The 22,670-nt window shown below is 44.8% G+C and overlaps 1 protein-coding gene across 14 annotated transcripts in view; it reads left to right on the top strand.

The window, feature by feature from the left end:
- LOC128595744 (zinc finger protein OZF-like) overlaps positions 1-22,670 on the top strand; it is a 93,262-nt gene that overhangs the window by 23,045 nt on the left and 47,547 nt on the right. For 6 of the 14 annotated variants that reach the window (XR_008382976.1, XR_008382975.1, XM_053604627.1 and 3 more), the window contains exons 1-6: positions 8,650-8,721; positions 9,718-9,978; positions 12,850-12,918; positions 13,663-13,753; positions 18,355-18,481; positions 18,748-18,876. The exons of 1 other annotated variant lie outside the window; for it this stretch is intronic. Coding sequence is in view for 6 of the 13 variants with exons in the window: in XM_053604642.1 (XP_053460617.1) it covers positions 13,682-13,753; positions 18,355-18,481; positions 18,748-18,876 (328 nt within the window). In the remaining 7 variants the exon portion in view is untranslated. Of the gene's footprint in view, positions 1-8,648; positions 8,722-9,717; positions 9,979-12,849; positions 12,919-13,662; positions 13,754-18,354; positions 18,482-18,744; positions 18,877-19,382; positions 19,831-22,670 lie in introns of those variants that run through there. 7 more of the 14 variants (XR_008382977.1, XM_053604628.1, XM_053604629.1 and 4 more) reach the window with 7 other exon arrangements.

Raw genomic sequence — 22,670 nt, 5'->3', positions numbered from 1 at the left:
TACCCCTTGAGCCACATGCACCGCCCTATTTATTTCTTTTTTTGAGACAAAGCCTCAAGCTGTCGCCCTGGGTAGAGTGCCATGGCATCACAGCTCACAGCAACCTCCAACTCCTGGACTCAAGAGATTCTCCTGCCTCTGCCTCTCCAGTAGCTGGGACTACAGGTGCCCACCACAATGCCCAGCTATTTTTTGTTGCAGCCATCATTGTTGTTTGGCAGGCCGGGCTGGATTGGAACCCGCCAGCTCACGTGTATGTGGCTGGCACCTTAGCTGCTTGACCCACAGGCTCTGAGCCCCTTTTTCTATTTTTTGAAAGACTGTAACTCATGGTGAGGTGCAGTGGTGTAATCATAGCCCACTGTATCCTATGATTCATGGGTTCCAGCCATCCTGTCCTCTATACCTCCCAGATAGCAAGAAGTAGTGGTACACCTTATTTTTTTTAATTTGTTTTTGAGAGGAAATATCTCACTGTGTTCTCCAGTCGAGTTTCAAACTAGATTCTAGCTATACTCCAAACGTGGTCCCCAGCACGCTGGAATTACAGATGTTAGTTGTCATCATTTCTTTTTATTTTGAGGTTAAATGTTGCCTGATACACACAGGATGGCAGTGAGCGGTGAATATTGTACAACTGCAGTGTCAGTCTTCATGCCTTGAGCATTCAGCACAGGCTTCTCCTTAATGCATGGTGGCTTATTGGAACCAACTGTTCTACCAAATCAGACAAAAAGAACAGGCCACAAGCTTTGGACCCTGAGGATTTTATGGGAAGACAGTAGTGGGTTCTTAAGGACTAATAAAAGTTGTAGAAATAATGCAAGGATACTGGCGGTCACCTTCATTGAATGGCAATAGGTGTTGTTTATCAAACATTGAATAAGAAAGACTTTTTTAGAAGATGAAGAGAGAAAACTTATATTCGAGTGCACTGTGTCATCAAAACTACCAGTAGAGCATGTTATTGAGGGCAATTCTTATTTACCTCTTGTTACTGTAATTTGCAACCTTTTTATTCAGGATACATCAAAATTCCCCAGTTTGAACTAATAACAGTTAATATTTTTTCGTAGCTGGAACTGAGTCACAGTGTTTCTACCAACATTGTTTTATTCCACCTGAGGAGGATACTTCATAATAAACAGTAATTATGAACCACTAATCCCTTATGGTTTAAGCATCTAGAGCAATTTCTTTTTGGTGACATCAAAGAAGATATTCTTTTGGGTACATGCACTTAGGTGAGTAGGATTACTAAGAGGTAATCCTTAGTAGATAAGTTATTCTTTCTACACTCTGCGCTAGGATACTTTTGTGAGTCCAGTAAATATAGCAGAGTCTCTCACACCCTTAAACATACATGACTGTGGATGAAATGCTCTGTATCATTACATTTCCTCATGTGCCAAGGAGGACATATGGCATGCACCTACCTTTTCCTTAAGCAAAAATGCACACATAGTAATAGATAACTTACTTGAAAATAAAGAACATGGGGGTCCAGGCACAGGGGCTCATGTCTGTAATCCTACCAGTCTGGGAGGCCAAGGCAGGTGCACTGCTTCAGGTCAGGAGTTGGAGACCAGCCTGAGCAAGAGCAAGACCCTGTCTCTAAAAATAGCTGAGCATTGTGACAGGCGCCTGTAGTCCCAACTACTCAGGAAGCTGAGGCAAGAGCATCACTTGAGCTCAAGCAGTTTGAGGTTGCTGTGAGGAACGATTCCATGCCACTCTACCCAGGGTGGCTGAGCAGGACTGTCTCAAAAGAAAACCCAAAAAGGTATATCTGGGCAATAATGATAAAAATGGCACTATGTCTTTCTTTCTCCCTACACTACTCAGTGACATAATTTTTAAATATTATCCCTCATGGATTTTAAGAATCACCACTGATAATGGGAATGCTTTTTGCTGGATAAATGAGAAACCACTTATATTCACTCTGGTAACACTTTTAACTTCCCTGCACCTTGCTTATTCACATGCACCTAATATTTGGTTGGGATATTGACAATGATGCTATACATGGAAAAGGTGTGTATATCTCTTACCGTGAGGCCTTCTGAGAAAAGCAGATTAGTCCCCCCTACACCAGCAGGTCCTGATATGGCTTGAGAGGAACTGTCATTGCAGTGTGTTATAATGTTTTAGGTTGGGGTAGAAGTGGAGCATCCACATGTAGTTTAAAATGGCAACTGGTGCCAAAGGAGGGAGCATCAGGCATTGCTCTTAGCCAACCAGATGAACAGACTAGGAAGAGGGAACACTCAGGTATAAAAGATGTTACTATTCAAACATCACACAGTACAGTTTCACTTTATAAACTAAGAGTGACTGTTTTCTCTTGAACCCATCAACTTGGTTAGGAAAGACCTGAATTTTCCTCATTATAATAGCACACTACATTCTATACACTTAAGTCATCTGATGAGAGCCCAAGCAAGAGCAGACCTGGCCTCTTACCTGGGTGCTGGTTGATCAGTTGTTAGTGCACCAGCCATATACACCAGGGCTGGCAGTTTTGAACCCTGCTTAAACAGCAATGACAACTACAACAACAACAAAAAAATAGCCAGGCGTTGTGGCAGGACCTGTAGTCCCAGCTACTTGGGAGGCTGAGGCAAGAGAATCGCTTAAGCCCAAGGGTTTGAGGTTGCTGTGAATGATGATGCTACGGCACTCTAGGGAGGGTGACAAAGTGAGACTCTGTGTCAACAATAGAAAAAGAAGAAGGAAACCTTGATGGGCCACATATTGTGCCTTTGCGTCAAGGGGAACAAGTGATTTGTGGGGAGGGTCCAAGGTGATAGACTTGAAGCACCTGGCACAAGCCCTCGCATTAGTTGCCAGCTGGCTCTTTAACAAAGGACTCTTCTGCTAATTCCGCTGAGTGGAGGTGTGGTCTTTGGGAGCTCCTGGACACAACACCATGACCTTGTGAAGCAGCTCCATTGGGCACAGTCCTGGGAAGGGCTTAACCATCAGCCCTAGGTTACATAGGACATGTGGCCCTGTGGTTTCAGTGTGGTACGGCAGCAGGGACTGTTCAGCGGCTACATCTGGGTGCACTGCCAGCTCTCTGTAGAGAATTAGACCAGCTGCACATAGAAGTCATGGGGTAACATGGTACATTCTGGAGAGGAAATCATCTTAGCAGACACCTTTTCCGCCTCAGTTTTTTACTTTATTTCAAGCTAAATTGAATGAATTACTATATCAAATTGTTCATGACCAAGAATAATATGGCCAGACATCAGTGATATAGAGTGTTTTATTCCATCATGTTTTAAAAGATGGAATCAACATAATGTCTGGGAGCAGGAGATTGGTTCAGTCATTCTGAGTATTTCCATCCCACAGAGGTTTGCTGTTCCTGCAGAGACTCTTTTTTTTTTTTCACAGACAGACAGGATCTCTGTTATGCAGACAGGAGTGCAGGGGCCCGATCACACTCACTGCACCTTCCGATTCCTATGCACAAGTCAGCCTCCTGTCTCAGCCTCCCAAGTAGCTGAGAGTGCAAGTGCTCATCCCTGCGCCTGGCTGCTTGTTTTTTCTGTTGATACAGAGGGAGTCTTGTGATGTTACCCAGGGTGGGGTTGAACTCTTGTCCTGAAACAATCCTCCCACTTTGGCCTTCCACCGTGCTTGGATTTGCAGACATGAGGTACATGTATGACTGGAGAAAATTCTTCAGTGATTGTTTCATTGTGATATTTTATATACAAGTTTCAAGTTATATCGTTATAGATAATATATTTCATAATATGTTCATGGCATTACCAAGCTGTCTGTTTTCTTGTTCTTTTCAAAATTATTTTACTATTCCTTCAACTTACATAGCACATAGTTCATATGCACAGATCCCCTGTGTTCATGGAGTGTATCCTCTGTGGATAAGAGGGTTCTAGCCTATTCTGTATCCAGCATTGAAAACTAAGGCACAGAGTCATGCGTTCGTGAGGGCTGAGATCAGCCTACACCCCACAGAGGAGTGAGGGAGCTGTGTTCTGCCTGGGTATCATCTGTGCCCTGAGGGGAGTTCATTCCAGCCCAGATCTTTCTGCTAAAGTGTAGGAGTGGGCTTCATTGGAAGGGGAGGCGGTTCTGAAGAAATGTTCAGAAACTCTGTGCTTGGTCTTCCTATAGGAGTTATTCTGGACACGCCCTGGCTCAGTGGGCAGCGAGGGCTGTCTTTGCACAGAGACAGTGTCCTGTTATTTCAGGGGATGTGTGTATACACGTGTGAGTGTGAACATGCAATGTGTATGAATGTGGGAATGGGTCATCAAAGGCACATCATCAATTTATATAAATTTTATGTTTTTTGACCTTTGCAACTTTATGTTGAATATTTTCCATGGCCTTTAAATTGTTCTACATATATATGTTTGTGTTTTTGTTAAGATGATCTAATGTCATTGAAACTTGCTAATGAGGACATAATTGAAATAATGTGGTTGTCAGGGCTATGGAAATCTCAGTTATACTTTACTACAACGAAATATAAAATACATTAGATTAAAGTATGGTGTAGAAAGAAATTTTAAAAATGAACATTAGGCTTGGCACCCATAGCACAGTGCTTAAGGCACCAGCCACATACACTGAAGCTGGTGGGCTAGAACCCGGCCTGGGCCAGCTAAATAACAATGACAACTACAACAAAAAAATAGTCGAGTGCTGATGCCACAGCACTCTACCAAGGGTGACATACTGAGACTCTGCTTCAAAAATAAAGAAATAAAAATAAAAATAGTAAAACTCACTGGTTGTGGTGGCATGTGTCTCTAGTCCCAGCTGTTCCGGACCCCGAGGCAAGAGGATCTCTTTAACCCAAAAGTTTGAGGTGAGCTATGACCCTACAGCATTCTACACAGGGTAACAGAGTAAGACTCTGTCTAAAAAAAAAAAATATTAAAAAGAAAGTAAAAGAGATCACCTTTATCCATAAAACAAAATGTGACAGTAAAAAAAGAACCAACAAACAAATCTTTAGAATATTGAAAGCATATTATAGAAAATGCATTATGCCTGTGATATCATGAGATATATAAATATGTATGATTTCATATAGAGTTGATGGTTCATAATTTCCACCGTCCTTGAAACAGTCTTTTCTTATCCCATAGGAACATTTTAGGCCTCAAAAGCAGGTCTCAAAAACACAAGCTCTCTCTGACCTTCTCTCTAATTAAAAATTTTGGAGTTCGTAAATGAGGGTGGTATTTGGAGAAAGATTTTGTGACATGAGCATGGTAGGTAAAAAGTAATTGCTCTCTTAATACGAAAAATCAGTGCATCTTAAAGTCTTCAGAGATAGCTTTAGGATAGTACAAGATAGTGAACTGAAATTGCTTTCTTTTTTTTTTTTTTTTTTGAGACAGAGACTCACTGAGTTGCCCTTTGTACAGTGCTATGGCGTCACAGCTCCCAGGAACCTCAAACTCTGGGCTTAAGTGATTCCCTTGCCTCTGCCTCCCAAGTCACTGGGACTACAGGTGCCGGCCACAACTCCTGGCTATTTTTTGGTTGTTGTTGTCATTGTTGTTTAGCAGGTCCGGGATGAGTTTGAACCCACCAGCCCAAGTACATTTGATGGTGCCCTAAGCACTGAACTATGGGCACCAAGCCTAGTTTGACACTTTAAGATATCAGTGAGTATTTTCTCCTGAATCCCTCCACTTGGTTAGAAAAGACCTTGTTAAAAAAAAAAAAAGAAAGAAAAAGAAAAGACCTTGTTAATTGCACATTTCATTCCTTTCTTGCTGCCCCATAACTCACATGGTATAGTGTACAGTGGCTCACACCTGAAATCCTAGCACTTTGGGAGGGGGACATGGGGGCTAACTTTAGGTCAGGGGTTGAAGACCAGCCTGAGCAAGAGCAAGATCACTCTACTAAAAATAGAAAAGTTAGCCTGCTAGTGTGGTGCCCAGTGCCAAGGCTGCCATTTGTTCTGGAGTCTCAGGCAGGAGGATCACTTGACCTCAGGAGTTTGAGTTTGCTGTGAGCTAAGCTGATGCCACACCATAATACCCTGGGCAATGCAGGAAGACTTTGTCCCTGCCCCCCCAAAAAAGGAAGTTTGTGAAATATTATTTAGTTACATTTCCTAAGATATTACTTAAATAGAATCTAGATTACTGTGTGAAAACATTTATTACATAAAAATATGATAAAGGAATTTTACAAAAGACGATTTTTACAAAATGAGGGAAATGATTTTCAGATTATGATATGAAGCAATATATATCATGGTTCATTTTCAACTCTAAGAAAAATATCCAGTTTGTATATGATTCTTTTGTCTCATTTTTTCTCTTTCTTGTACTATGGGTCAGTGTGTATGTTTAATGTATTTATTTCCTGTGTTACTCTAGTGACAGATGTAGAGTGCTATTTGGAGACAGATTTTGTGACTTGAGCATGCTCATAAGACAAGGGCAGGCAAATACTAAGTTTTTTTTTTAGAGACAGAGTTTCATTCTGGCACCCTCAGTAGAGTGCTATGAGGTCACAGCTCACAGCAATCTTCAGCTCTTGGGCTTAGGCGATTCTCTGGCCTCAGCCTCCAGAGTACTTGGGACTACAGATGCACGCCACAACGCCCAGCTATTTTATGTTGCAGTTTGGCCGGGGCTGGGTTTGAACCTGCCACCCTCAGTATATGGGGCCAGGTGCCCTACTCACTGAGCCACAGGCGCTGCCCGTGAACTGTAATTTCTTAATGTGGTCCTTCTCTAAGATCAGATGCTTGGAAATCACCTGTGTGGAAGTTAACCAGCATCTGCAGAGGAAAATGAAAAGTAATGAGAGGGAAAAGCCCCTAGACTTCCCTGTGAATTTGGGACAACGAGATAATCTCTGTTGCGGAATCCCCAAAGGCGATTATACCACCTTCTTCTGGCTGGTATTTCTATTCAGAGTAATGTCTTTGAGCAAAGGAAGATGTCTTCATGTTGTTCCGGGAAAGCTAGCATCCAGTAGATTTGATTTCATCCAAAATTACTTCACAAGAAAATAAATTACATAATAAATAGATTTTCATATAATAATTTCAAGTTGGATGTGGTGGTGCACACTTAACAATCCTAGCTCCCTATAAAGCTGAGGCACTAAGATCATTTAAGAGAAAACAAAGAAGAGACCTAAAATATATAACAACTTAGCCGGGTATGGTGGCTGACGCCTGTAATCCTAACACTCTGGGAGGCGAAGGCAGGTGGATACTTGAGCTCAGGCTTTAAAGACCAGCATCAGCAACTCTGAGTCTACATCTCTACTAAAAATAGAAAAACTACTCAGCCGCTTTGGAAGGCAACTGCAGTCCAAGTTACTTGGGAAGCTGAGGCAAGAGGATCTCTTGAGCTCACCAGTTTCAGGTGGCGGTGAGTTATGACAAGACAGGCACTCTATCCAGGGTGACAGAGTAAGACTCCCTCAAGAAAAAAAAGCAGGGGTGCCGTCGCGGTGGCTCATGCCTGTAATCTTAGCACTCTCGGAGACTGAGGCTGGTGCATTGCCTGAGCTCACAGTTGCAGACCAGCCTGAGCAAGTGGGTGACCCAAGAGGATCACTTGAGCCCGAGGTGGAGGAGGTTGCTGTGAGTTATGACCCCCACAACACTCTATACAGGATGACAGCTTCAGACGCTGTCTCAAAAAAAAAAAAAAAGGATGTATTATTAATATATATAACAAATTTTAAATCAAGTGCATTTTGTAATTACTTTCATAATGAACTTGCGTTCATGTGAATTTATGTGAATTTAGAACATATCGACATGAGCCCACTATGAGGCCAACAAAGTTCATTTTAAAAGTACATAATCTCAGGAATGTAAGAGAATAACAACTGTGAAGAGCGCTTAAGTAATTTCCATCTATATTTAAGATTATTCTTTTTTTCAAACCAACCCTTGGTGGCCATATTAAACTGGCCTGCAGCCTCCACACCCTGGGGATTGCCCCTCTGAAAGTCTGGCATCATCAGCTCAGGATTGACGTTCTCCCTCCACTGTGAAGTTGGAATTGAAACAGAAAGGATTTCTAGTGTGTTCTGTTGCGCCTCAGCATGAAACTGCACATTCAGTCCAGAGAGGGTTTTGCAATTCCCATTGTAGGTTGCCTCACCTACAGACATTCCTGGGGTGTTTGATGTAATTGCAGAACTTATTTTTTTGGAGACAGAGTCTCACTATCTCGCCCTCGGTAGTGTGCAGTACCTCACAGCTCACAGCAACCTTCAACTCTTGGGCTTAAGCGATTCTCTTGCCTCAGCCTCACACGTAGCTGTGACTGGCAGGCGCCCACCACAACGCCCGACTGTTTTTTTGTTGCAATTGTCATTGTTGCTTAGCTGGCCAGGGCCGGATTCTAACCCGCCAGCCTCGGTGTATGTGACCGGGGCGTAATCACTGTGGTATGGGCGGCGAGCCTAGAACTTAATTTTAATTGCAGGAACGTTCCTGGTTTTAATTACCAGCGGATTTTGACGCTTCCAGCCAGATTCTAGTTCCCTGCCTTCTGGTAGGTTTGGTCACATAAACCCGAGAGAAAGTGCACCAGGCGAGCGAGACCCTGGGAAGCATAGGCTCCGCCCCCAATCTTGCCCCCGCCCACCACCAGGCTCCGCCCCAACACGGCCTCTCTGGCGCACGCAGGTTCCGCACAAACCCGGAAGCAACTGGAGTGGAATGGAGGTGTCCAGTGGCTGGTGAGTTTCCCTTTTTCCGATTACGTGTTCGCTTCGCAGTCCCCAACCCTTTTATCTCTGGGATCAGGGCCGTAGATACCTTGAATCCTCCCGCAGCTTCTTCCGCCCTGACTGCATTCACGTCCCAGCGAGAGTTGCCTCTTTGTGAGCCGAGTCTCCATGAGGCCGGTCCCGTCCCCGGTCTCCACTCACAGCACCGGGGAGACACCGCCTTTCACACCGCGTCCTCCATAGAACCCCTGAGTGACCCCTGTACTCCCTCCGCGCCCCTAAAGTGCTCACGCACAGGGGTGTTCACGCCCTTCCTGGCCCCCGAGGCCGCGCCTGAGTCGCCCGTGGACGACTGACCCCACCTCTGCCCGAATCCGTCCCCTCATTCCCATCTCCCCGTTGTCCTTGGGGGGTTCAGCTGCCCAGGACAACCCTCAGTCACCACTTCCTCAAAATAAATTCTGGGGAGAGGTAACCAGGGTTTGTAATGTGACAGTAAATGTCCTTTCATCCCTAATATTTGTGCGCTCTTCAGTGAGCATGTTATTTTTATTCCTTACTTAGGAATGAGCGGAGTATGGGACACGGAGAGCAGGAGAGTAAAGATAGGAAAACTTACAGAGGAAGAGTGAGGGAGCCCCATGAACAGTGCCCACTAGGGGATGTGGGAGGGATTTGCAAGGACGTGTGAGTGTGAAAGCCAAAGGTGTAACGTAGTAGTCCGGCCAATCAAGTCACAAACCCGAATTTAGACCAGTAGCTGAAGTTTATTTGGCATCTGAGTGAAGGCCGGCTGAGATTCAATAGGCCTCAGCCTTGAAGGGCAAGAGTGCTTACCTGTCAAAAGTTTTAGGTAGGGTAGGAGCGGGAGAGTTACTTTGGAGTATTAGTAACTGTTGCCATATGAGGTTCCATCTCGCTTCCCTCTGAGACCATTCTCTTCTTTTAAGGCTTAGGCCCTGCCTGAGAACCATTAAGATTCCCATTTCTGCCCCTCCTTTTTAGCTGGGTCCCTAAACAAGTTGGTGGTTTCAACAGAGGTCACTGAACAGCCGAGATGGAGTGCCTTATGCTCAAATTGGAGTGGCCTATGCTTGCTCTGCTTTTGGAATTCTTCTAACCAGCCTGTCAAAGAGCTTTGCACCAGCAGGGGGAGAAAAGTCCCTGAAGTAATTTCCAGAAAACCTGGCTCCCCTGACAGATGAAGGAAAGCAACATGAGGCAACTGGCAGCAAATGGAGAAGTGCCTCAGACAGAGAGTCCTGGGTAAGAATGATTGGGAGTCAGGGCAGACAGAGCAGCCTGCTGGTGGGATCCCAGGAGGGGCACCTGGTGACAGGGACACAGGGAAGGAACCAAAGCTGAATAGGAGAGAGAAGAGATGGGATGTGAGAAGAAAGGGGAAATATAATAAAAGAGAGAGGGAGCAGAGATGGGGAAGAAAGATGGACAGACAAGGTGACATTGGGACAGTCAAAATATTAGCGACAAAGAGGTGGAAAAGTGACACCCATTTCCAGAATGGAGCAGAACAGGTCAAAGAAGGAATAGAGGGAAGCAGGGGACAAAGAGCCGGAGAGAGGACAACAGAATGAGGCACAGGAGCCCAGGGGACACACAGAGGAGAAGAGAAAAGCAACAGCAGGAGGGGAGAAGGTGAGGATGAGCGGTTTGTAGAAAATAAGGGAGGGAAACACAAGGAAATGAGCCCAGATTAGTGTTCAAGCGATTGTGACACAGTGTTTCCCTATTTGTCATTTAATAAGTTTAGCATTTGCTACCAATATATAAATGGAATTGAGAATTGCACAACTCCTATCAGGAATTCTGGTTCATGAAGTAATTCCTAGCCTCCTAGGTTACCCTCCACTTGTAGCCCTGTTTCAGCCAGAGGGCAAGAGCTGGCCCATTCAATTGTGGGTCACCCTCTTTCCTTTTCTTGAGATGGGGTAGGGAGTGGGGCAGGATGTGAGTCCTACTTTCACAGTCCTTTCGTGAATGAGCACTGAACACAGAATATGTCATGTCTGGTCACTGATCTGTGGGGTACCCCTCATCAACCTGCAGTTCTCCTTCAGACATCCATAGGGTGTCCATAAGGTAACTTGGCTATCACGCTGTCTACCTGGACGCGGGATCAGGTCACCTGTGTAGGTCTCATTGCCACAAGGCTGCCCCACACATCTATATTGTCAAAATTGAGTTAGATTGTGGGGCACCCAGCTGGAAGTCCTCCAGAGAAATGGTTACTGTGGGAAATCACACAACACAAATTAGTGACTAGACAGAAAATATTCTGTGTTCAGTTTCAGTATTTTTTTATTTCAAACATTAAAGGGCAGACATTTCCTAACAACCCACCATCCCCGTATGAGGGCCTGGGATCTCTACTCAGTAGTGACAGGGGTCTGTCCCTGTTCCTGGGTATTGCTGGCCCTGAGATTGTGCTCCACAGACAGGCCCCCTCAGACTTACAGGGTTGCCTGGCATCCTCCCTGCACGGCTTCATCAATTTTTACTTTTATTTTCTTTTCAATTTTTATTTATATATTTATTTTTTGAGTCAGAGTCTCTGTCGGGCTGGGTATAGTGCCCTGGAGTCATCATAGCTCACAGCACTTTCAAACTCTTGGGCTCAGTAGCTGGGACTGGGGATCCCCACCATAACATCTGGCTTTTTATAGTTTCAATAGAGATGGGGTGTCACTATTGCTCAGGCTGGTCTGGAACATCTGAGCTCAAGTGATCCTTCTGCCTCAACCTCCCAGAGTGCTAGGCTTACAGGCATGAGACACCGTGCCCAGCCCAGGATTTCTTCCTTGAATCTCTTGTCATCTCTGTCCACTCTCTGCTTTTCCTTACATTTCTTCTTGTGGTGTAAAGGGCTGTGATATGTCTCCATTAGCCCTGCAGCCCTCTCCCCTGAACTCTGGAATTTGTCCAGTTGTGTCCTTACCTCTTTGTGGTGCCAACTAACAGGCATCTCCACCTTCATGTGTCCAAAGGGGACTTTTTGTGCTCTGAGAAACATGTTCTCCTGCAGTCCTCACATCTCAGAGCAGGATGACTCTGTGCTGTTGGGGTTCATGGAACTTCATGTCATATATTTAACATGGTAATTGCCATGTGAGTTGTATTTATGCTAGTTTTGAACCTGGGACCTAGAGAACCATGTATCACTTACAAGTCTCTTGAGCTATCTTGACATAAGGAAACATCATGGCCCCAAAGCAAAATTTTCTCATACTGTGCACACACTCTGTTGTCACAGTATATAAAACAATATGCCATTTTTTTTTTTTTTTTTTTTTTTTGAGGCAGAGTTTTACTCTTTTGCCCTGGGTAGAGTGTAGTGACATCATCGCATCATCATAGCTCACAGAAAACTCACACTCTTGGGCACAAGTTACCCTTTTGCCTCAGCCTCCTGAGTACTTGGGACTTTAGGTGCCTCCCACCATGCCTGGCCAATTTTTGTACTTTCAGTAGAGACGAGGTCTCACTCTTGCTCAGGCTGGTCTTAAACTCCTGAGCTTTAGCAGTTGTCTCAGCCTTTCAGAGTGCTAGGATTGTAGGTATGAACCACTGTGCCTAGATAAGACTTTATATCTTAACAAATTGTTGACTGGTAATTTTAACCAGAAGCAATTCTATGTCACTGGTTATTTTTCTATTATAAAATCAAGAAAGTTTTGCAATATCCTATATTACCCTGTGTTTTAAAAATTGCAGTAGCTCCCAGTTTCTTGTACCCTCAATGAATCCCCAACAATAAATTTTAAAAACAGATTACAGTAGCTAATGCAAGTGCAGAGATGACTTAATTTGTGATCAGTCAACAATATGCTAGGTGAATTCTTTTTTTTTTTTTTGCAGTTTTGGGCCGGGTTTGAACCCACCCCTACTCCTTGAGACATAGGTGTCGCCCCGGTTCATTCTTGTATTAAAGCAAAAAAAAAAAGTACACGTTTACTTAAAACAGATGGGCAATTAGGCTTTGAAACTTTGCTCGAGACATAGGAGAAAGAAGTGTGCAGGCCGGGGCTCTCCGCTCGGCTCACCCTGGCTCTCTGGCCACATCTTGTGTCCTGCTCACTGCCTCTGCTCTAGCCACATGGGCCTCTTTCTTTTCCCAAGGTTGTTCCTGACTCAAGGTGTTTACAAGGGATGTCTCTCTTTCTGGAAGTCTCTTCCCCTGAGCTACAGGTAACATGCACCCTTCCTTCCTTATGTCTTTGTGCTGGTATCACCTTCTCCCAGAGGACTCTGTCCCCTATTCAATATTTCAGGCATCTCTTCACCCACACCACACCAGATACTGGTCCATCTAACTTTCTCTTAAGGGTTCCTCGCATTTCCCTGTCTGGATACAAGTGACAACAAGTATCCAAGGAGAGAACAGCATAAGAAGGAGGGAGGAGTCCTGGCCTTGGCTGTCTGAGTGGAGGTCAAGACTGGTCTTACATTAGAATGTTGAGGCTTTTCTCAAGCACTTTTCTCATGTCCCCTTGCCATTTACAGTCCAGTGGGGAACCACCTTCAGTAATGGTTCCAGTCACCAGGTGTGTCCAGTCCATGTCCAGCACTAAAGACAAAGGGTCTGTGTCCTCCACGGCTGAGGGCTGAGCTGAGCCTGTGATCACAGAGCAGTAAGGGCCTGTGCTCTGCCTAGGGTTTGGGGCTGTGCTCTGGAGGGGAGCTCAGTGCAGCCCAGCTCCCCAGTACTACAGCAAGAGTAGAGAAGTCACCAGAACAGGGGTGAGTCTGATGAAAGGGTCAGATAATCACTAATTCATCATCCTGTAGGAGCGTATTGTCCCTGCATCCCCCTGATGTTGTGGACGGGAGAGAACCATCTTCTTAAGTGGGAAGTCTTGACTCTCCTTGGGATCCTGTCACTAAAGGCAGTATGTTGATTCTCCGTTGAACACCATGTTTTTTTATAATCAGGATTGACTTTTAAACATTCATGTTGGATGAGGAAGAAACCCAGATCAGGGGGAAGAGGGAAGAAGAGGAATCTGTCATGGCTGTTGCTCAGGTACCGTGATACTCTCAGTGGATTATTCTGTGTCTTTCTCCTTCCTCAGAACTGGGCATTGGACTTGTTGATCTTCTCTGACTCTGAGCCCTTCTGAGTGACATGTTTGTTCCCACTCCCCCATGCCTTCCTTCAGTTCTTCTTATCTCTACTTTAATTCTAACTCTCTAAGACCCAGTGACATGACCTAGTGAAGGGGCTACATTGGACACAGTCCTGGGAAGGGCTTTACCCCCAGCCCTAGGATAGAGAGGGGAGTGGCCCTCTGGCAGCAGTGCTGTTGGGCAGGAGGGACTGTTCAGGGGCCACATCTGGGTGCACTGCCAGCTCTCTGTAGTCATGGGTAACATGGTACATTCTGGAAAGGGCATCCTCAGGGTCATCTTTTCTGCCTGATTTTCTACTATATTTTGAACTATAGGACTGAATCACTGTGTTTCTCATGCCCAATTGTTCATGACCGGGAATGGACAGATAGAGAGACATCAGTGATACAGAGTGATTTATTCCACCATCTGTTTTAAAATATGGAGTCATGATAAATGTCTGGGTTCAGTAGATTTGGTCAGTCATTCTCAGTGTTTCTACCCCACAGAGGCTGTGCTGTTCCTGTAGGGACTTTTTTTTTTCCTCTCACAGACAGGATCTCTGTTATCCAGACAGGAGTGCAGTGGCCCAGTCACACTCGCTGCACCTTCCAATTCCTCTGCTCAAGTCATCCTCCCAGCCATCCATGTAGCTGAGAGTGCAGGTGCACATCCCTGCACCTGGCTGCTTTTTATTGTGTATACAGAAGGGGTTCACTGAATGTTGCCAAAGCTTACTTGAACTTATGGCTTCAAATAATCCTCCCACGTCAACCCCTCTACGTTCTTGGGTTTACTGACATGAGGCGCATGCATGGCTAGAAAAAATGCTTCAGTGATTATTTCAGTGTATATTCTATCACGCAGCTTTTAGGTCATATGTTTACAGATAACATAAGTGGTAATATGTTAGTGGCATCTAGCATGCCAGTTTCTTTTCTTGGTTTTAAAAATTACGTCTCTGGGGCGGCGCCTGTGGTTCAGTGAGTAGGGTGCTGGCCCCATATGCCGAGGGTGGCAGGTTCGGACCCAGCCCTGGCCAAACTGCAACAGAAAAATAGCCGGGTGTTGTGGCGGGCGCCTGTAGTCCCAGCTGCTCGGGAGGCTAAGGCAGGAGAATCGCATAAGCCCAAGAGTTAGAGGTTGCTGTGAGCCGTGTGACGCCACGGCACCCTACCCGGGGGTGGTACAGTGAGACTCTGTCTCTACAAAAAAAAAAAATTATGTCTCTGGCCTGGCGAGGTGGCTCATGCCTGTAATCCTAACACTCTGGGAGGCTGAGGCAGGTGGATTACTTGAGCTCATGTGTTTGAGTCCAGCAAAAGCAAGACCCCATCTCTACTAAAAATAGGAAAACCGAGGGAAGAGGACAATTGAGCCCAAGAGTTGGAGGTTGCTGTGAGCTGTGATGCCACGGCACTGTGATGCCATGCCACTCAGGGCAACAGGTTGAAACTCTGTCTAAAAACAATAAAATAAAATAAAAAAATAAAAACTATGTCTCTGTTCCATCAACTTACATACTACATAATCCTCAGTAGTATCCACTGATCCCCTGTTTAAGATCACATGTTGGCAGATCATATATGTCATAATATATTTATATCATTTGACAAGCTTCCTGTTTTCTTGTTCTTTTCACAATTATTTTAGTATTCCTTCAACTTACATAGCACTTACATAGCCGCTTACATATGATTCATATCCACAGATCCCCTGTGTTCATGGATTATATCCTCTGTGGATCAGGGGATTCTAGCCAATTTCTGTATCCAGCCTTCAAAACTAAGGCATAGCATCGTGCATTTGTGAGCACTGAGATTAACCTGAGATCCACAGAGGGGTGAGGGGGCTGTGTTCTTCCTGGGTTTTCATCTGTGCCCTGAGGAGAGTTCAGTCCAGCCCAGATCTGCTACAGTGTGGGAGTGGGCTTCACTGAAAGGGGCACAGGTTCTGAAGAAGGGGTGAGAAACTCTTCCTATGGGACTTATTATCCTTGAATCCCCCTGGCTCAGTGAGCAGCAGAGGGCTGTTTTTGCAAAGAGAACACGTCCTGTTATTTCAGTGTATCTGTGTGTACATGTGTGAGTGTGTACGAGTGATGTGTGTGAATGTGGGCATGGGTCATCAAAGGCACATCACATTGTACGTAAATTTTATGTTTTTTGACCATTGAAATTTTCTCTTGAATGTTTTCCATGGACTTTCAGTTATTTTACATATTTATGGGGTTGTGTTATTAAGGAGGACCTATGTGTGTTTTGTTTTTTTGAGACAGAGGCTCACTGTGTCACCTTTGGTAGAGTGCCATGGAGTCAAAGCTCACAGCAACCTCAAACTCTTGGGCTCAACTCATTCTCTTGCCTCATCCTCCGGAGTAGCTGGGACTACAGACACTCATCACAACGCCTGCCTAATTTTAGAAATGAGTTCTCCCTCTAGCTCAGGCTGGTCTCAAAATGTGAGCTCAGGCCATCCACCTGCCTCGGCCTCCAAAACTGCTAGAATTATAGGCGTGAGCCACCGCACCTGGCTCTGTATAGCCAAGACTCTAAGAGTAGAATTGAAGGCATCTCTTGGGATTCTGTCCTTGTTTCAGGCTCAGTGCAAATACTGACCAAATCTTGGTAAAAATAAGCTAGTTGGACGACTGTGGGCAATTTTCTCTACTAAATTCAATAGGCCACAGGAGTTTTCAGAGCTCTCACTGGTTTCTGCTAGTTCTCCATAGCCCCCTCCACCAGCCTCATAGTCTTGCTGATAATTCTTTCATACCTGGCCCCCAAATGGCCCACAACCCCACTGCCTGCCCTCCTGAAAGCCTGCACCCCAATCTGTGGGGATGATCTTGTCATAGAGACCAGTTCCACTCATGTACCACATGGAATTTTCCGCATATGCTCTTGAATAGTATTCCACAAAGCAGAGTCCAGGTGCTGGTCTTTGCATTTTATTCAAACCCATAATACTTTTTTTTTTTTTTTTTTTGTAGAGACAGAGTCTCACTTTATGGCCCTTGGTAGAGTGCCGTGGCCTCACACAGCTCACAGCAACCTCCAACTCCTGGGCTTAAGCGATTCTCTTGCCTCAGCCTCCCGAGTAGCTGGGACTACAGGCGCCCCATAATACTTTTCTTTATGTCACTGCTTTAACTGAAGAGTTCATAAAATTTTTTTCAGTTATGTACAAAGAAATTTTTCCAACAACGTTCAGTCTTTCTTTTCATTAATTTTGTGTGTGTGTGTTTGTGAGACATACTCTCACTCTTTTGCCCTGGGTAGAGTGGCGTGATGTCATAGCTCACACCAACCTCAACCCCCTGGGCTCAAGTTGTCCTCTTGCATCAGCCTCCTGAGTCAGTGGGACTATAGGTGTCTGCCACCATGCCCCGCCAGTTCTTCTATTTTTAGTAGAGATGACTCTCCCTGTTGCTCAGACTGGTCTCAAACCCATGAGCTCAAGGTATCCCCCTGCCTTGGCCTCCCAGAGTGCTAGGATTACATACGTGAGGTACCACGCCGGGCCCTGATGCAGTTTTTCTTGTGTAGGTTTTCTTGTGTAGGTTTTTGTAGCCTCCACTGTCATCCTGGAAGTGCTGGTCCTGGCTCAGCTCCATGTAGGAGTTTCTGCCCTCCACCCTCAGGAGGCCACTCAGCACAGTGCAGGGAGGTGGACAGGCACTGGGTAACCCCCTCCTCTATCGTGTTAATGAGCTGACATCAGTAACACTGCTCACATATAAACAGCATAGGTGTGTGTGTGTGCATGTCATGACCTTTATGCAGTTGCATGTTCTCACCCTTGAACTTGTTTCTGTTTTTCTAAATGAGGCAATTCTCTGTCAGTTTACCTCTGAGGCTGGTCTGCTTCTTAAGGGTTTAAACCAGTAGGTCCATATTAATACCCAGTCACCTGGGGTCAGTGTTTACTCTACTCGTTGTAGTCCACTGACCCCAGGGAAGTTTTATACAATGTCTGAGACATGGTTCTCTCCTCAGTAAGGTGGGAAGAGATCTTTCTCTTATGCATTGTTGATAGTATAGCAGGTAGTCCAGCTATTCACAATCATCCTTATCACATAGGAACTGTTCAGTAGCTTCTGTCACAGCCGTTTCTGCCATCGTACCACTTTTTAGATTCTGATCTTTCTATGAGCCATGTAGACACAGTGATCCTCAAGACAACACTTATTTTCTAGTTTGGGGGACACTGAGTTTTCTAGTTTGGTGTGTCAAACAGATCTAATACCTCTATAGGGAACAGATATTAGCCTGTTAATGTCATACTTGTTTCTCTTGTAATGTCCACAACAGCGAGATCCACACTAATTTAGAGAATGTCATAACTGCTCAAAGAAAATTAGAGTCCAGCACATGGCAAGCTGAAAAGTATATTAATGTGGATCTTTCAAAATACATATTACAATCACATCAATTTTTTCATTCCTTTTCTCGTTTTCTGTGAAGAGGGGATTTCTTTCCATCCCTCTTTGGTGAAACATGTTTTTCATTTCAGGGGCGCTTGACATTTAGGGATGTGGCCATAGAGTTCTCTCAGGAGGAGTGGCAGTACCTGGACCCTGCTCAGAGGGCTTTGTACAGGGCTGTGATGTTGGAGAACTACAGGAACCTGGTCTCCTTGGGTGAGCACATCGTGGCTCTAAATCGTAGACTTTTTAGAAAAATGTCTAGTTCCCTATTTTCTACCCAGGACCTTTGATTCAGTACGTCCTGACAGAGAGCTTGATGTTTGCATAGCACAGTTTCATACACATTCCAAAGGCAGCCCTATGTGGATGAATACATTTTTTTTCTTGATACATTTATAATGTCCTCTGTCTTACCTAACCATAGGGCTTGGATTTTGGCAAAGCTGCAGCACTTCTTGATTCCTTGTTTTTACAAGCAGGACTCTTGCTTCCTGACCTGACTGTTCTCTCCATGTTGGAGGAAGGGAAAGAGCCCTGGACTGTGCAGACTGAAGTGAAAACACCAAAAAATTCAAACTGGGAGGAAGTGATCAGAGGTTTGCACTCAGGTAAGAGCTCAGGTGGGCACAGTGGAAGCTACATTGTTAAACAATGTGTGGGAAAGGCTGTCAGTTGGGGGTTCTGTGGATGAGCAAAAGGTTAAATCCTGTGAGCTCTTTGTCTCTACTGACCTCTCTGTTCTTTGGATGTGGAATACTGGATTATTTGACACTGCAGTGGTGTTGCCTCTGGAACAGAGATCAAAGCAAATTATTTGATTGCATCACAACACCTCTGTGAACACGTGGGAACCCTGTCTGTGTAGAAGGCCATGTCCAACGATCTCTTTCTCGTGTGGTGTGTCCTTATTTGATTCCATCTGGTGCTCAGGTTTCTGTCCATAGGAGTCATAGCTGAGGCCACCGTAGACCTGCGGCATTGAACTCTTTAGGTGTCATTCCATTTTCTATACTGGGAGACCTAATCAGGAGGTGGGAAAATAATGGCTATTCTTTCTTTGCATGTGTGCCAGGGTACAACACAGAGCTGTCTCCAGCCCTCTCTGTTTTTTCAGGTCAGGTGGACATAAGAACAAGCCAAAGTGTTCATCATCTTCTCACCTGCCATTCAACACAAAATGTCTCTGTTCTGTTCAGCAAAATGTGTTGGGTTTCTCCCCACAAACACCCGATGTTTTGGGGGCCATCAAAGCATTTCCTATTCTTCATTTGTGACCCTGTCTCTTTGGAGTTAAGGTCAGATCCCACAGACTAACGACTGAGTCCCCCTTCATCATTCTCCACTCACAAGTAGTAGGTTGTCACCTCTCCTTGTGAACAACTAGCAGTTAAGTTGGAGGTTCCTTGAAGCCCTGCCCAGGTTTGATTATTCGTGAGGTTGGCTCACTGCTCTCAGTGACACACTTTGTGTGTCTGTTTTATTATGAGGGACATTTGAGAGGATACAGATGAATAACCAGATGAAGAGGCTCACAGGGCAAGGCTCATTGAAGCTTCACTGGGTGCTCCACCCTCCACACACGTCCATGTGTTCAGCACTTAGAGTTTCTCCTAACCCCACAGTCTACACCTTCTTATGGAAGTGTCATCATTGATGTTAACTCACCTCCAGTGGCCTCTCCCTTTCCTTGAGGATGTTGGTTGGGGCTGAAAATTTTGGGCTTATAATCATACTTTGATTTTTCTGGTAACCAGCCCTTATGCAGGACACCATAGAAGTGGACTCATTAGAACATGTCATATTCCTGTCCCCTGGACATTTCAAACTGTTAGGAGTGTATGTGAGGAACGGGGGAGGAGATCAACGTATATGTTTCTTCTTATTTCACAAGATTCCCGAGCCGCTTTTCACTTATGCTTTATCCAAAGTTTGCTGCTGTGTATAACAGGCTCCTCTGAGATTTTTCCTCAGTGTAAAGAAAAGTGAGGGGACAGGAGCTTCCTGTGTTGGATCCCCAGGTCCACGTGGTGAGCATAGCTCACTAGAATGATGGGTGTGGTTCCTAATATCATTTCTTTCAGGCAGTGCTACTCTCATCTTGTCCATTTTCACTTATACATAATCCTGGTTTTTATATATTTCATCATCTGTTTTACTATTGTGTGTTTTTTTCTTTGTCTTTATTCCCTTTGTGGATTGTCCTGTCTGGAATATGTTGAGATGCCGTACCACTGTGTGTCTAGTGATTTATATATTTTAGAAGATGTCTTTGTTTATTACACAAGTTGTAGCCAGCAGGAATTTTCTTAAAACCTCTGGAAAGTGAGCAGCACCCATAACTCAGTGGGTAGAACGGCGGCCACACAAACTAAGGCCCAGCTAAAACAAGAATGACAACTGCAACAAAAAAAAAAAGCTGGGCATTGTGGCAGGTGCCTATAGTCCCAGCGACATGTGAGGCTGCGACAAGAGATTGCTTAAGCCCAAGAGTTTGAGGTTGCTGTCAGCTGTTATGCCAGGGCACTCTACGAGGACAACATCATGAGACTCTGTCTGAAAACAACAACAAAACAATACCCTCTGCAAAGTGGAAATGGTTTTCTTTGTCTTTTTTACTCAGGCTGATCTTGAACCTCTGAGCTCAGGCATTCTACCCACCTCGTCCTCCCTGAGTGCTAGGATTACAGGAGTGAGTCACCAGGTCTGAGCCCATGAACTAAAGTTTTGATGTCATATACAGTAAGGGTCCACCTTCCTTTTTCTTGTGGATATTTTATTTCCTTGGCACTATTTGTTGAGGGGATTGTCCTTTTCCCCTTCTTCTCTCTCCCCACTTCTCCTCCACTTGAATTTAGTTGTGTTTTTCTCTCGTGTGTACGTTCAGGTGTTCATCCACTGGTTTCATAGTAGTATTGAGTACATGGGACGCTTGCTTTTTCATTCCTGTGATCCTTTACTTAGGCCAAATGTTCTCCAAATCCATCCAGGTAAATGCAAAGGATGGAAAGTCTCCATCCTTCCTTAAGGCTGAATAGCATTCCATGGTCTATATATACCCATAGGTAATTTATCCATTCATGAGATGATGGGCACTTTGGTTGTTTTTACATCTTGGTGATTGTGAAATGAACTGTGATAAATATTCTAGTGCAGAAGTCCTCATGGTCAAATGATTTCTTTTCTTCTGGGTAGATGTCTAGTAATGGGGTTGTGTGATGAAAGGGAAAATCTACTTTGACCTCTTTGAGGATTCTCCCTACGTCTTTTCCATAAGGTTGTATGAGATTCTAATCCCACCAATGTTGTGAAAGTGTTCCCTTGCCTCCATACCCACACCAGGCTCTGTAGCTTTGGGACTTTGTGATGTGGGCTATTCTCACTGGGGTTAGGTGGTACATCAAGGGGGTTTTGATTTACATATCTCTGCTGATTAGGGACAAAGAGCATTTTTTTATGTGTTTGTTGGCCACATATCTGTCTTTTTTATTTTTTTGAGACAGAGTCTCACTTTGTCGCCCTCAGTAGAGTGCAGTGGCATCACAGCTCACAGCAACCTCCAACTCCTGGGCTAGAGTAGTTGGGACCACACACGCCTACCACAACGCCCAGCTATTTCTTTTTGTTGCAGTTTGGCTGGGGCCAGGTTTGAACCCGCCACAATCTGTATATGGGGCCGGCGCCCCATATACACAGGCACCTCCCACATCTCTCTTCTTGAGAGAAGTTTATGTTGTATGTCCAATAATGAATGAGATTGTTTGCGCTTTTCTTTTTTTTTTTGCAGAGACAGAGTCTCACTTTACTGCCCTCGGTAGAGTGCCGTGGCGTCACACAGCTCACAGCAACCTCCAGCTCTTGGGCTTACATGATTCTCTTGCCTCAGCCTCCCAAGTAGCTGGGACTACAGGCGCCCACCACAACGCCCGGCTATTTTTTTTGTTGCAGTTTGGCCGGGGCTGGGTTTGAACCCGCCACCCTTGGTATATGGGGCCGGCACCCTACTCACTGAGCCACAGGCGCCGCCCTGTTTGCTCTTTTCTTGTTGATTACTTTGAACTCTCTGTAGATTTTCATGTATTATTAATGTGTAAGCAGGTTTCCTTAAATGTCTTATTTTTCCTACAAAGCTCACCTGTGGTTTTTGCAGCAACTTTCAGCATATATTGTATTTCTCTACTCCTGCTCTCTCTTCAACTCACCCATAATCCTCTGAGCCCCTGTGTATTTCCCACTGTTCCAGTGTATCATCTCACCTCCTTGTGCTCTTAGCATTGCCCATGTGACATACAACATATAGGGATGTTCCTTTTTTTTTAATTTAATTTATTTATTTATCTTTTGAAACACATTCTCATGCTTTTGCCCTCTGTAAAGTGCCATGGCGACATAGGTCACAGCAACC

Source organism: Nycticebus coucang, chromosome 10, assembly GCF_027406575.1.
Source record: "Nycticebus coucang isolate mNycCou1 chromosome 10, mNycCou1.pri, whole genome shotgun sequence".
In the NCBI taxonomy this organism is placed as follows: domain Eukaryota; kingdom Metazoa; phylum Chordata; class Mammalia; order Primates; family Lorisidae; genus Nycticebus; species Nycticebus coucang.
This window is presented reverse-complemented; position numbering and strand designations above follow the sequence as displayed.